This window comes from Halichoerus grypus, chromosome 15 (genome assembly GCF_964656455.1).
Source record: "Halichoerus grypus chromosome 15, mHalGry1.hap1.1, whole genome shotgun sequence".
NCBI lineage: Eukaryota > Metazoa > Chordata > Mammalia > Carnivora > Phocidae > Halichoerus > Halichoerus grypus.
The window spans coordinates 18985579-19001783 of record NC_135726.1 but is presented as its reverse complement, the minus strand read 5'-3'; the positions used below and the strand labels follow the sequence as shown (position 1 = coordinate 19001783).

At 45.6% G+C, this 16205-nt stretch overlaps 1 protein-coding gene across 2 annotated transcripts in view; it reads left to right on the top strand.

Annotated features, from left to right (window-relative positions):
• CDH5 (cadherin 5) overlaps positions 1–13409 on the top strand; it is a 48386-nt gene extending 34977 nt beyond the window's left edge. Inside the window, exon 12 of one of the 2 annotated variants that reach the window (XM_078063574.1) lies at positions 13324–13409. In XM_078063574.1, the coding sequence (XP_077919700.1) occupies positions 13324–13394 (71 nt within the window). In that variant the 3' untranslated portion in view covers positions 13395–13409. Of the gene's footprint in view, positions 1–5448; positions 5692–13323 lie in introns of those variants that run through there. The other variant, XM_078063575.1, reaches the window with a different exon arrangement.
• Positions 13410–16205: the final 2796 nt, after the last annotated feature.

The following is a 16205-nucleotide window of genomic DNA, read 5'->3' as shown; positions in this document are numbered from 1 at the left end:
CACTACCTTTTCCTCCAAGAAGCCTCTCAGGCTTCACATCACCTCCTATCCCTCCAACCCTCCAGTAGGGTCTGGTTCTGAGCTCCCAGCCACTCTAGCAACCTCCTCTCTTTGGTTCCTGTTTACCCTGAGGTTGGAGGAGTGAAGGCAGGAGGCTTGCCTCTGAATCTGCAGCCTCTGGTAGACACCACAGTAGGGCACAAACCCAGTGCTCCCTGGATTCTGCTAACTATACTGCTCCAGTGAATCCTGGGCCCTGCGCCTGGCAAAAGTGGGCAGGAGCAGCAGAGGCTCAGAGCCCTTCCCCTTACCCCAGGTCAAATCTCTGAGGCTGACATGAAATTCCTCCTCATAGAAGACTAAAGTGAGGCCCAGAAAGGGTTGCAACATGACCAAAGCCACACAGCAAGTTAGAAACTAGTGCTAGAATCCCCCCCTCCTCGTTCCCCCAAAAATGTGGATCTGCAGGTGACTTTCCCAGACCTGGGAGCTGAAGGCTGGACCAGGAAGTGCTATCCATCTCTATTGAGCTGGTCGTGGGAAAAATTACCACTTGGGGGCGCACGACATAAGCAAATGCTCAGCAGCAACCCCAGTGCAGCGCACCCTAATATCCTGATGTGGACCGCAGGCTCTGAGGGTTCTGGGCCTTGACCGAGAACCTGGATCAGAGAGGCAGCCACAAAGTCCAACCCCACAACCCACCTTAGGCTCTGGCTCTGTCCCTCCCCTCCAGCCAGGCTCTGATGTGGGAGAGTCAAGGATCTAGTTCTCCACCTTCCGGAGGAAACAGGACACCTACATCCTCCAGCTATCCTGTTGGCACTGAGAACCTCAACTCATAGGGATCTGCTGGCCCTGGCTGCAGGAGCCTTTGGCTTGTAAGGGTCACAGTCCACTGCACAATCCCTCCCAGTACCAACCCCTGCCTCAGAGTCCATGTCCAGCCCTCCTGCTCTTCACCAAATCAATCCTGGAGGATGGACTCTGGGCCAGAAAGTGTCCATCCCTGTGTGCCCTGGTTCCAGGCACCTCCGAGGTCAAGGATACACATAATAAATCCTACTGTTCTCAAGGTGATGGATTGAGTCCTCTGATCCTCACTACCAAAACCCTAGTCCACCCATGAATCCCCCTTCCAAATATTAGCCTAAGAGGCACACATAAGGTACATCTGCCACAGTGTTAATTTCTGGTTATGTACAAGGCAAAAAATTGGAAACAATGCAAATATCCAACAAGAAATTGGTTAGGTAAATTATGGAAGATCCATTAAAAAAAAAATACTGGACAGCCATTAAAAGTCATGTTGTTGGGACACCTGGGTGGCTCAGTCGGTTAAGCGTCTGCCTTCGGCTCAGGTCATGATCCCAGGATCCTGGGATCGAGTCCCACATCGGGCTTCTTGCTCAGCAAGGAGCCTGTGCTTCTCCCTCTGCCTGCCTCTGTCTCTCTCTCTGATAAATAAATAAAATCCTAAAAAAAATATTTAAAAAAAAAAGTCATGTTGTTACATGGTGATCTTGAGCTGAACTCAAAGTCAAGCAAAAAGGCAGAATCCAATGCATTATTTATAGTTGGATCCCAATTTTTTTTTTTTTACTAGTAGATATTCATCTCCAGATTTTGGAATTATGTAATTTTTCTTTTCTTCTTAATTCTGTGTTTTCCAAATTTTCTATATCAGCATGCAGTATGTTTATAATCAGAAAGGATGTTATTTTATGTTATATTTTATGTTAATAGGTAATCACTTACTTCTAATTGAAAACTGAATATGATAAGCAAAGTTTATCCCCAAATATCATTTTTTAACATTGAGTTTTTGTTTTTTAAGTTTACGATTTATTAAAGTAACACTTTTTGTTTTTTAAATTAACCAAACTGCTTTTAAAACCATTGCTTTTGAACCAGGCAAAACTATTGTTGGAAGGTTTGTTAATTTTATTGTTTGTTTTTTTTTTTAATTTTTGAAAGCATTTATCTGAACTTGGCCATGTGGGACCTGCACCTCTTAGCATTTGGAGTTCTTTAACACCAAATCAGTGCAATTGCAGTCCATGGAATGAGAAAAACCTGGTTTTCCAGACAGGTGATCCTCATATGATTTTCAATGCATAGAAATAGCCTACATTACTCTTTCTCAAAGATATGAGAAAGAGCTGGGACCAATTTTCCACAGCCCATCCAGAGGCCATCTGGGGATGTCTAACGCTCAAGAATTTCACAGGACTTTGCAATGTGCTCTCCTGGCTTGGGGTGTTAAAAGCACAATTAACTTATTACACTCCTGAATAATGGTTGCTGGAGGGATGGTTAATGATGTTACACAGGAAGCTGTGCAAGGAAGTTTTGGGTTTTGATGGGACTTTGAGCAGGAAGTGAGTCTTCTCATCAAAGGGAAAAAACAAAGCTCTACCTTTGAGTTCAAGGTTTTCCTGGCTAAGCAGAGGGAGACCTTCAGGCAGAGAGCGCTCAGCAGGAGAAAGAAAAGCCCCATCTGGGGCACCACATAAAGCAGCTAACATTTTGCAGAGCACAAAGAGTGAAAAGTGATCTGGGGCTTGCTTGCTTGCTTGCTTGCTTTCACACCAATTCTGATACAGACATATAACGAAATACTACTGAACAACAAAAAGGAAGGACAAATTGATACGTACAACAACTGGAATGGATTTCAATTGCATTATGCTAAATAAAAGAGGGTAGACTCCAAAGATCCCATTTATTCAACATCTGAAAAAGGCAAAACTAGAGCAAAAGAGAACAGATCAGGATTTCCAGGAGTTGGCAAGGAAGGAAGATTTGACTAAAAAAGAGAAGGTGCACAAGGGAGATTTTTGGGGTGACAGGACCATTCAGTATCTTATCTGTGGCAGTAAACAAGTCTATTTGTCAAAGTCATAGAACTGTACTCCCCTCAAAAATGAATATTACTATATGTAAATATAGAGTAAATTTTTTTTAATCGACATTTTTTTTTAATGGAGAGAGATTTCATCAGGGTCTCATTTTATTTTATTATTTTTTTTAGAGAGAGAGAGTGTGTGTGCATGAGCGGGGGGGAGGGGCAGAGGGAGCTAGAGAGAGAGAATCTTAAGCAGGCCCCATGCCCAGCACAAGACCCAATGCTGGGTTCAATCTCACAACTGTGAGATCATGACCTGAGCCGAAATCAAGAGACGCTTAACTGACTGAGCCACCCAGGTGCCCCTATTTCATTTTAAAAATGATTGGTTACTGGTCACATCATTGGCACACAAGACCCAAATATATGTACCTACGTGTTTATTCTGTCTCTAAAATATCTGTTGAACAATGTGCTAATGAACAAATTCCCTTGATTTTACTCCTGATGTCTCCTGAAGCCCTCTTCTCTAAACTGTGCCAGCCTTAACGGGGCCCTCTTCCTTCTCTACTATGGTATTCCCCAAATTCCCCAATTGCTCTTTCTACCTCTAGCCTCAACCCCCACCAGCCGTTCTCCTGCAGTCACTGAAATTATTTGTCTAAAGTGCAAATAAGATTTTGCACTCCCTTAAACTCAACAGAATTTTTCAAACTTCCCATGGCTCTCCACTGTCAGATGACAGAGCCCAAACTCTTCAGCCTACTACCCAAGGCCCTGCATAATCTGGCTTCTCCTTAACATTTTAATCTCTGTATTGATATATCTGCCTTCGTGCCAAACAGTCTGTCATATTAAGCTGTTGGCCTTTCCTCAGACAAATGGTAGGTTGTCTTATTGGTCAAAATATGCATTGCCCTTCTCTGTGGGAGAGTTACACATCCTTAACCCATTGATGTCAAGCTTGGCCAAGTGATTCAATTTGTTGAATGTGAGTGAAAGAGACACTTGTCACTTTGCAGCAGAAACTTTAAGAACCAGCTCATGGTTCCACCATCTCTAGTCTCTCTGCCACCAGCAATGAACATATAACATGAGTGAAAAATGAACCTTCATTTTTGCAAGCCACTGAGATTTGGGCGGTTGCATGCTATCACAGCATAGCTTAGCTGAACCTGACTGAAATGCTCCATTAGAACATAAGCTCCATAATTGTTCACTTTGTAACCCCTATGCATAGTACAGACACATAGCTGGCACTCAATACATATTTCCTGAACGAACGGATATAGTCAGTGAAAGAATGAACACATGACCTCTAGGCCTTTGCACATGTTGTTCTCTCAGTGAGAGACCATCTCTGCTTCTTCACTTGCCCAAATCCTCCTCAAGTCAAACCTCAAAGATATCCTCCTCCAAGAAGCCTTCCCTGCCCATCACTCTCTCCTCCCTAAGAAATCAGTGTATATTTCTGGTCTCATAATAACCTTCAGTCTTCTTGCCCTGACTATAACACCCTTAGGCAAGGCCAGATCCACCTCCCCTTGCTGGCCCTGTGCCCAGCACACATGGTCCAGAGCAAATGGGTAGATGAATGAATAAAGGAGTAAAGGAGTAGGGAGTTTTCAATTCCTTCAGGTAATCACAGGCTTTCCCCCACTTCAGGCCTTTGCTCATGCTGTTCCCCTGGCAAATCAGTCCCTTCCCCATTTTGCTAGCCTAACCCTTCTAAATCTTTTAGGGTCACCTGTCCCACCCACTATATATCCCTGTCACAGTTAAGTCATTCACTCTCCCCTATTCCCACAAACTTAATACATCCCTTCAACAGAGCCCTTATCACATGGCACTGAGCTCTTCTATGGTCTATCTGTCTCTGTGAGCATTGTGAGGGCAGGCCCCGAGTCTGACTCATCCCTATGTCCCCATACCTAAGAATCACAATGACAGCAAAAACAAAGACAATAATAAAGATAACCAACCAGGGTATGCTCTGGTTAAACAGATGAATGAATATTTGAGTGAATGAATGAATGAATGTGAATGGGTTCTAGAATGTTCTTCCATTGTCCCTCAGAAAGCCCAGGCTCATCACTAGAGGAGAACTCTCCGAATGTGATGGGGACTGAGCTGGCTGATGCTTTGTTACCCCAGCTGACTGCTCTCCCAGGGCCCTGCTCCTGTCCCCAACCTCATGGGCCACATGACCCCATCAGTGAGTGCAGGACACTATAAGGATCAGCACACCGTCCGACTTCCCAATCCACCACTGACATCCGGCCTCCCCACCCCCCGCAGCGACCTGGCAGAGGTGTCCCAGAGCATGACTCCAGGGAAGTATGTGCACCAGGTCAGCCCTGGAGCCTCCTCTAATCTGTCACTAACAGGGGACAAATGGAAGAGGGGAGGAATGGAGAAAGATTTGCAGAAAAGGAGGAACAAGAGGGAATCTGCATCCATTCCAAAGTCAACATGCATGGCTAATTGTGTAATTGACTGCAGATGTGATCGGGAACTTGGAATATGACAGTGAACACCCAAGGTCAAGAAACGTTAATCACCTCCACATAATGCTTTCCCTCCTCTGACATTTGCTCCAGAGGATCCCAAGGGAACCAAGGAGAAGAGGGGTGAAAGAAGCAGCAGCACTTATCCATAACTCATCCTAAAGGCAGACCTCCAGGAACTTCAATCATCTGGAAACCAACCGGGAACCAGAAGCAAATAGAAAGCTTCCCTGTAACTGATCAGTACTCATCAGAAATGTCAAGGTCATGTAAGTAAGGAAAGAAGGAGAAATTCTTACAGACTGGAAGAGTCTGAAGACACACAACCACCATGAGCAATGTGGGATTCTGAAGCAGATCCTGAAACAGAAGAACATTTGAGGAAAACTGGTGAAATTCACCTAAAGTACAACAATTGTATTGTACCACTGTTCATTTCCTGGTTTTGATCACTGGACTATGGTTTTGAAAGTTGTTATCATTAGGGGAAGCTGGATGAAGGATACACATGAACTCCATTTTTGCAATATTTTTTATAGGTCTGAAAGTATCTTACAATAAAAAGTGTGCTTTGTTTTGCCTTCCAAAGGACTTGTACTCAGCCATCGGCCTCCTGCTAAAAATGCAGTCACGCTCACCCAACCTGGTTTTCCTGAATTGTCTGTGAATCTAGCTTATTTATTTAGCAGTCATGGAGATTGTTCGCTCAAGAAACCTACAGTTCTTCTGTGAAGCTTTGAAGTATCAATTGGGAGGAGGAGGAGGAGGAGAGCTGAAAGTGATACATCGAGAAGGGCAGGGAGAGAGAAAGCGCTGTGGTGATGCCACGTGGGACCATTTAGCACCAGGGCAGACTGGCCTGTGCACCTGAAGAACCCGCAGAGGCAGCTCCCTGGTCCAGCTCCGTCACCAGTGTCTTTAGGATCCAGTTCCATTTGTGCAGCAAGTGTTTATGGAGCCTTGAGCCAGACCCTGAGCTGGGGACACTGGGTTCCTGCTCTCCAAAGGCTCACAAATGGGGAGGCACGTGGGCACAAACACAAAAGAAAGTATTACACAATTTCTATCATTCTGAAATGTGAAGTGTGTTAAGGAACCCCAGAGCCCTAATACAGAGCAAGTGATTCAACCTCAAAGGAGACATGGTCAGAGAAGCTGCTGAAGAAGAGGGTCTTCGGAAGTCAGAGGCACCTAGAGCCCGGGGGTTCGGGTGGAGAGTGGTTGGAAGGGAACCTAGCAAGGTGGGCAGAGACCAGATCAGAACGAATCTTGACTCATTTCCAGTGTGGACTTGACTTAGCTAGAGGAAGCTCCTGAAGGTCTTAAGCAAGGACATGGGTTGATTTAAGGAAGCTCCATGGTTGCAGTGTGGAGGAGTGTCCTTTCTTCCAGACTGAATTGAGAAGTTATATCAAGGCCACTGAGTGCCCTGTTTTAGGGGGCGGAATGCCTGCAGCACACTGTGTGAGGGTGAAAATGAACAAGGCGATAGTCCCAACAGAGATGCTGAGAAACAGCTCCTTCCCCGCAGGGCTGAATTCATAAGACTCTGCTGTCCACCAGGCTGCCCTGCCTTTCCCCACGTGTAAAGGCTCAGCTGCTCCATGCTGGGGTGTGAATGGTTCGTGCACTGTGCTGCATTCAGATGGCAGAGTTACTATACTTCTAGGGGACGAGTTCTCCTGGCAGCATTTCAAATCCATCCCAGTCAGCTCAAAACGAATAGCAGCCAGACTGCCTCCTAAGGGAGGGACAAAGGGGGGCCTCTCTCTTTCTGACCATCTAGGCTTCTAGCTGTCTCAGCCCTCCTAAGTCGCCAAGCTTAAGAGGAGCAGGTGCAGAGGGCAGCAAAGCCCCCAAGAGCGGTCAAACCCGGTTTAGGATCCTCTGTTCTTCTGAGTCTTGTGGATGTGTGTGGGTGATATGGAGATGTTCCTGAGTCCCCAAGAGTCACCAGAACTCTTGACAGAGAGGACCAGGACAGAAAAGAGAGGCAGGGTTAAGAGTTCCCTTCACACTCACTAGGTGCCCCAACAGAGGGGGCCATAAGCTAAAGATGCTGGAGACCCAGGTCCCAAGCAGTGCTTGCATAAGACCCTTCTGCTGGACCAAGGCACTGAAAGAGCGAGCAATTTGCTACAGGAAGCAGAGCAGGCAAAGGGCAGGGTGGGAACAGAACCAGGTTTTTCTGGCTCCAAACTCAGAGCTCCTGACCCAGTCCAGAGTTAACTTCTCTGTGCTTTCCAGAACTTAGAGCAAAGGCCTCACGCAATCCCCTGTGTTCCAGCCCTACCTCCCACTGGCAAACGCCTCACAAATGCAACAGGCACCTACTATGTGCCAGGCCAGCCCCTCCTGCACCACATCTCTCCCCTGTAACTATCCTCTAAACGGGTGGTAGAAATGCCTGACACATAGGCAGGTTTTCCATAAATGTTTTCTGCTCCACTGGTTTATTCATACACCATCTTCTTCCAAAGAGAATCAAAGCCACTTAAAAACACACACATACTACGTATAATGTTTTCTCTAACAAGTGAGTAACTAGGAGCAAAGGAAATATACACACATCTCAATTTTTTTAAATAAGTGAGTGAATCAGGACAAGAGAAACACATGCATTACAATTTTTTTAAAATAAGTGAGTGAATTGGGACAAAGGAAAAATAAGGATAAGAAATAAAAGAAAAAGCTCAGGATGGCACTGAAAGACACAATCCCTGCATTTCCCAGAGGTGGACCCCAAAAATTGACTATAAGTAACAACCACTGGAGGGAAGCACCCTCTGTTGTAAGAGTCACAATATTCAAGGGATATCTAAAAATAAACAAAAAGAAAAAAAAAGTTGTTTAGAAGAAGTGAAACTATATTTGTTACTAAGCACAGAAAGAAAGTTGACTGATGGACTGAACAGATATTAGCTCCTTCCCTTTACCCCTTTGCCTGAAATCCCAATCTCTCCTCCACCTTCCAGCTGGGAGCAGCCTAGACTGCTTCAACCGGGCAGATGCACAAAAAAATGGGGCACTCTTTTGCTTTTTTTAAGACTTTTTCTCAAAGTATAATATACGTACATTAAAATGCACATCAGTGTACTATTCAGTGAATTTTCACAAACAAAATACGCCTGTGTACCCAGCACTGAGATCAAGAAACAGCATTACCAGCACACCTAAAACCCCCTCCTAGCCAATACCTCACCAAGGGCAAACTGCCCAGACTTCTAACACCATAGATGTGCTTTTCTTATTTTGGAGCATTATATAAATAGAATCATTCAGTGTCTGGCTTCTCTCGCTCAACCCTGTTTGTCAGTTGCCCATACATTTCTTGTAGCTATAGTATGTTTATTCTCATTGCTATATTCCATCATGTGGCTATCCACAATTTATTCTCCTGTAGATGGACAGGTTGATCCATTCTTGGTCAGGAAAATAAAGACAATCACAGGTTGCACATGGCTCTTTTTAACTTAGTCAGTAATTAGTTAATAATTTAAGTTCTTTAAGTTCAGAAGATGCCAATGTTATTTTTCTAAACTTTTAAATGAGACTCAAATGCACCACTGAAAACTGTCAGTCTGGCAGCTGTCATTATTTTGATCACTGAAATCTATTTTTGTAACCAAAGATGTCTCAGTCCTGTGGCTAGGGAACCAAAAAAAAAAAAACATATAGAAAAGCCATACAATTTTTTTTTTTTTGCTCTTTTGCAATTAGACCTTCAACATTTGTAGACAACATTTATTGAGACTTCACTATGTGTCAGGAACTGTACTAAACATTCTGCTTGTACTATTCCTTTCAACTCTGACAACAACCCTGTGGAATAGTTTCACTTTTATTACTCTCATTTTTCAAGCTTTGTCCTCAGCATTTAGCGTAGGATCTAATACAAACCAGGCACTCAGTAATGCTTATTAAGCAAGGCAGTGAATGAATGATAACAGCTACCATTTATACAGCCCATAGTATATACCAGAAACTGCCAAAAGTTTACATTCATTATCCTATTCAATCTTCCAAAAAAACCTGAGATGACATAGGAGACACCTTTGGGAGTTTTGTCCAACTCACAAATCCCCCACTTTCTCTGAGAACTACCCGCTACTTATGCACACGTCTGTCTGCTAGCTGCCAAGTTTGTGCTATATGCCCCCACCCCTCTGGTCACAGTTGATTGGACCTGAATTAGACACCTAATGCGGCTCAGCCAATCAGATTCTCTCTTGGGAATGCGGACTTGGCATTGAAAGATGGTCAGTTAGTTTCACTTGTGGCCAGAAGTGAGGTGCTATGAACTCACCCCCAACCTGGAGTGTGGACTTTTTATAGAATAATGGGGAAAGAGGAGAGAGGTGCAGAGACATGAGGCAGAGTCCCTCTGGGTTCCCACCTGCTCCTCTGTTCCCCACTCTAGGACCTCAAAAAGCCCAGATTTGGATAGGCAAATAGTCTCTTTTTCCTTCCACATATGGATAAACTGAAGCTTGGAGGAAGTAAAGTGACTTGCCCAGAGTCACAATCCAGTGAGTGGCAGAGCAAAGACTTGAACCCAGGTCTGCCCAAGTCTGCAACCTGAGCTGTTTCCTCTTCCACACACTGACATTACTTGGTCCAGATCACTGGGACCCTCCCAGATCAATCTTTCATCCCTGCTGCAAGCTTTTTGAAGGCCAGAGCCACATCTGACTCATTATAGCATCTCCACCTGGAATGAACACTGTCAGGTGTCAGTGGTCAGCCACCAGGATGGAGATTTCATGGGGCCAAAGGAAACGTCATGGCATGACTGATAGGAAGTTAATGGGTTTTGTGAATATAAATTGTAGAGGCAGAAAAGTGGGGCATGGAACTGAGATACTTCCTAATGACCTTGACAGAGAAGCCAGTGAGCAATTGATGAAAGCCCATAGCAGCCATAGCTGGAGAGGGACCACCACAAAACTAAAGATGGTATGAGGGTTCAGTATGCCACCCTGGAAAACAGAGAATACCTAAATCCTCCTCGTGCCACAAACCGCAGCCTGGCTGCCTTGAGTTCACCCTTGGCCAAATAAGTGAAGTGAGAATTGGGTTTGGGTCCAGACCAAATGTGGGGGCCTGGCCAACCCCAGGGGCTGAACCCAGAGCACATCATTGGCCAAAGTCCTCATTCTGCAGAGACTGGATCATTTGATCCCCTCTGCACACACATACTCCACCCCATCTTCCACAAGGTAGTCAGAGAGATCTTCTAAAACACCAAACTGATCAGGTCACCCCCTCCAGAAAACCCTCATGTGGCCCCTGAGGCCCTAGCCTGTCATTCAAGGCCTTTATGACCTGCTATGGTACAGTAAGAAATAGATTTGATCTTTGGCCGGGTTCCTGGCACAAAGCTCCTAAAACCCCTGTAATCTACAGGGTGTTAAGGGTGATAGGAGCATCTTTTGTTATATTGGGTTTTGTACAGAGTTCCTAAGATTCTTGGAATTTCCTAAAAGTGTTAGGAGAATCTTTTGTTATTCATTATGAGCCCTTTTGATCACACCTAAGTTTATGCTAAGGAGGTGATTTCCGATGGGGCCCTTACATAGCCTCAGAATAGGTATGGTCATCAAAAAGACCAAGTGGTAGAACTTTCAGCTCCACCCAATGATCTACAGGAGGAAGAGTGGGGCAGGGAGGGGCAGGACGGGGGGCGGAGAGGGGGTGGCTGGAAATTAAGCTATTAAAAACTCTTGAACAATGAGATTGATGAGCTTCCTGATAAGTGAACATGTCAAAGTGCTGGGAGGGTGATGTTCCCAGAGAGATCATGGAAACACCACACACTAACCCCCCAAAAGCTTGTGCTATGCATCTCTTCCATCCAGCTGTTCCTAAGTTGAATACTTTGTAATAAACTGATAAACATAAGTAAAATGTCTCCCTGAGTTCTGTGAACTCTCTTAGCAAATTATTGAACCCAAGGAGGCAATTGAGGGAAACCTCTATTTAGAGCCAAAATTGTAGCCTTGTGATTGGGATCTAGGGTGGTGAGCAGTCTTGTGGTATTGAGCCCCTAAGTTATGGGGTGTCTCTGCGAACCTCAGGTAGTTAGCATCAGAATTGAGTTGAATTGTTGGACACCCAGCTGGTATCTGGGGAGTTGGACAATTGGTTGTTGGTGTTAGAAAATGCTATGGGATGACCCCAGAGTCCTGGGATCAAGTCCCGTGTCCAGCTCCTTGCTCAGCAAGGAGCCTGCTTCTCCCCCTCCTGCTCCCCCTGCTCCTGCTTGCTCACTCTCTCTGTCAAATAAATAAATAAAATCTTTTTTAAAAAAAAAGAAAGAAAGAAAACACTATGGACCTGCTGTTTCAGTCTTCGCTTATAACACACTGCTCACTCACTCAACTTTGCTCCCAATATTCCAAGTTACTGCATCCCTGACAGTTTAAATGAACTTTAAACTCAACTCAAGGAGCACAACCTCAAAAAAGCCTATTCTAACCTCCTCAGATTGGGTTACGTGTCCTTCCTTTGTGCACTTCTAGCACAGAAAATATACTGTTCTGTGACCATTGGTTTACACATCTGCCTCTCCTAACAGATTGTGAGTCCTTAAGAGCAGGGACTTGGTTTTTCTACATCATTTTTTTTTTTTACCAGTACACAGCAGAGTGGTACACCTGTAGGAGACATCAATAAGTATGTATGGGATGCATGGGTGTATAGATGCAAATGGGGTAGATAGTTGGGTAAATGGGTGGATAAATGGGAGTATATGGATGGCTAAATCAATAGGAGGAAGAATAAGTGGATGTGTGGGAGGACAGGGAGGTGGATAGATGAGAGGAAAATTAGATGGATGATGGATGGATGGATGGATGGATAGGAAGGTAGGAGAATGGATAGGTGGGAGGATAGGGAGGTGGATAAATGAGAAGAAGGTTGGATAGATGATGGATGGATGGGTGGACAGGAAGGTAGGAGGAGGGATAGGTGGATAAGTGAGAGGATAGATGGGTGAATGAGTGGCTAAATGGATAGATGATAGGAGGGTGGGAGAAAGGACACATGGATTCATGGGAAGATAGATGGATACATGAATAGGTAAACAGATGGATGCGTCAATCAATTCCAGTGCCTGCACATCTAAGCCTAGGGTTCAGTCCTCAGGTCGTCTTTGTGGCCCAGACTCCTGTCAGAGTTCTACTGCCTGCCAACAACTCCTGAAATTCAACATGCATAAAATCAAATTCATATTCATCTTCCCCAAACTTCCAGTGTTCTGCTCCTCAGTGACTGGCAACACCACCATCCAGCTGCCCAACTAGAAATCCAGGGATGATCTTTGACTCTATCTACTCCCTCAACCCCCATACTCAAGACATCACCAAGTCCTGTTGGCTTGACCTCTGACAACTCTTGCCAACTGGTCCATCTCCCTCCATCTCCAGGGCCACGGTCACTTCTCTCCTGGGCCAGGGTGATCACCACCTCCCTGGCCTTCCCGCCCCCATTCTGTCTTGCCCCCCCAACCATCTCCACACTGCCAATAAAGCTGTCGTTTCAAAATGCAGGTCTGGTTATGCCACCACCACTCCTCCAATATTGTTTAAATCATTCTAATGCCTTCCATTACTCTTAGGATCAAAAGCAATCCTGACCTCTGCCCACTTCTCCTGCCTCATCCCACACCCTCACAAGGTCATACCTCCTGTAACACCGTCTCACGTTTCCTTGTGGCATGTCTCATCACTGCAACTTTACCTCCGTCTCTGTGACTCAGTGGTTAATGTCGGTCACCCTCTCTAGGCAGTGAGCCCTACAAAGGAGAGACCATGATTATTTTGGCTTTACTTGTTTTGGGGCAGCAGGCTTAGGTGCAAATCTGAGTTCTACCCCTAATTAGTTATGTGACAATTGAGCAAGTTACTTGACCTCCATAAACCTCTTTGCTGTACATGAAAAATAAGAAAACATTGTCCCCCTCTACAGAACACTGGAGTGAAAATAATGCACGCAGTGTGGCTAACAGACGGGCTGGTCTCCACGAAGACACGTCATGACTGGGCTGTCAGCAGCAGCAGAAAGGTCTGTATGCAGACCCTGCTCACTCCAGAGTCAGTTTACCCTGAAATAAGCTCTACCCTGAATACAAATCTTCAAGCAGGCCCAGAATGAAGTCCCCCAGAGGAGGGGCTGCCTTTTACATCTCAGCACCTGGAGACCTCTCTCAGGGGCCTAGAAAGGCGGCTTTCCTCCTAAGGGGAGACAGAGAGGGACAGCCCACCCCAGCCCCTCCAGCCAGGAGAAAGGGTGGTCAAGGCCTATTAAATCCCCAGAAGAGTTTAGGAACCCAGAGACCAGCCTTCTTAACATGTCCATTTCCTTAAGTCCCTTCCTCCTTCAGGAGCCTATGGAGGCTCTGCTGCCTACAGCATCAGGCATAGCTTCCTTTACCTGGGATCTCACCTCCATCCCCCTGCCGGACCTGGCACCCCACAGTCCACCCTTCATTCAGACAGGCCCCTTTACCAGCCTGCCTACTCCTTCCTGATCCCAGGCCCTGCCCTCTGTCCTGGAAAGCCTTCGTCTATAAATCCTTTCCCTTCTCTCAAAGTCCCTCTTCCAGAAAGCTCTCGAGGATAGACCCAGCCTATGCTGATTTCCCTCTCTTCTGAGGGCCCAAGGCCCTGGTGCCTCCAATTAAAGACAAAGCACTGGTATAAGACCCATTTGGATACAATTCCAAGCTTACTACAGATAAAAGATACATTTTTTTAAAGGATAAAATCATGACTGTTATACAAACGTAAATTAACATTCATCAAAGACTTTAGCGCATTAATCAATGAGGGAACCAGTAAGAGATTATACATAATTCAAACGTGAATCCAAAGCACAGCCACGTGTATAGCTTTTAGGCCACCCCTAAGATATCAATTGACCCCACCTGACAATACTCATGTGCATCTCAGTAGCCAAGAATATTCTGCATTTCAATCAGTTTTCTTCAACTAATGAAACAGGAAAATAGCTCAGAGACCATGAGAGGCACAAACTCCCATAGAAACAGATAACCACAGGTGAGGTAACACCCAATATTCAATTTAAAAGATACCTGGTAATCTTTTTTGGCCTATTTTAAAGTGCTTCAGCATCTTACTGGGTGTGGTTTAATGAGGTGTGGAACTCTGGAAAGTCACTTGAATTCAGAGTGCCTCAGTTTCCTCATCTGTGAAGTGGGGCGACAGTGCAGACTCCTCCAAGCTCTCAGCAGACAGGAGCTGCTTCAGGTTTGGCAGATAGCTCTGCACCTCAGCACCTGCACCTGAGCTTGCCAGCTCCTGGGCCCTAGAAAAGCCCTGCTCCCAGCCCCCACCCCTCATGGAGCAGGGACCCAGGCCCCTTCCTTCATCTCTCCTAACACCACCAAGACACAGTCAAGAGGAAACCTTTAACAAGAATCGGAGGGAAAGAGGAAAAGGCTTGGAAAACCTGGTGGGATAGGTTTCCCTCCCTTCCCACCTTCCCTTTTTGGAGCATGGTGTGCTCTCCACCCCAAAACCAAGGCAATCTGGGGAGCAGGGCCCTTTGTAATGTAATTCAAGGCTGGTAAGATGCTTTTGACATAATTCTGTATAAGGGATATACTAGCAACAGGTAACCTTCCCGGAAGGTCTAATGGATTTTCAGACAAATAGCCCAGAAGCCAGACCCACCCTGATTGACTTTCCCCCTCCCCTCCTCACCCCTAGTATCAGAAGATTCTCCCCAACAATAGAATTGGAAGTTGACCATACCCTACGAATGATGGCAGTAGTACAGAGCACTCTCTAGGGCAAATCCCCATAGCCTGGCGCTTGAGGACTCTCGGGGCACCTCACTGTCACTGTGTGACCTCTGGAAGTCTCCTCCTCCAGCCTCCCTACCCCGCCTCCACCCTGCTCTTGGTCAGGCAGCCCCTAAACACCACCATGCTTCCTTGGTGCCCAGGAGATGCCCCCTCCTCCAAGTCTGACCCCATCTAGAAGAAAACCTCAAAAATCTATGAACATAAAGAATAATCATGGACATGCACTAACTCACCCATGAGAATGTTCTTCACAGCGTTGTCTCGACATGTGAAAAACTGGAAACAAACTAATCACCCAGCAATAGAGGATTAGCTAAATAAGGTATAGTACAACCATCTGATGCAATGCTAGGCAGCCATTAAAAGTGTGATGTGAGATAGGAGAAGAGAGACAGTGAGCAAGCTCACTCCACTTAAGGACACTTGTAGAGTTCTACAATGACAAGGAAAGAAAAAGAAGCCTCAGCAGTAGCAGGGACCACTTTCTATGTTCTTCTTTTGCCTTTTGATGTTTCACAAGTGTCCCATGCTAACGTGTATTTGTGGATGGACAGATAGATAGGCAGATGGACACAGTTCAACTCCCCGAAGCTAGACTCAACACCACTAGGCCCAGTGGAAACCAGTTCTGGGTTCCAGTGTGAAGAACAAGCCAGATTTGTCAGACCACTGATGTTCAAAGGGAGGGCGGAGTTCATTTCCCTAGATGAACTCTTAAGGGTTAGAGCCTTCCACAAGTTCTCAAAGTGCCACCCCACAGAACACATACACACGGTCTTGCCAAACTGGACAGCTTACAGGTAAAACCACTAACATCCAGAATATCCATCCTGCAAGGATCACCTGCAAGGTGTCTGCTCAGGGAGGTCAAGGTCACCTCATTGGTGTTGTGCAGTGGGCACAGCCCTGGCCTAGGAGTCCTAGAGCCTCCAATCTTAGCTCTCTGGCCCTGGCCTGTCCCCTCCTTTCTCTTTATGTATTCATCCATAAAATAAATGCATGGGGTTGGACAAAGGGACTC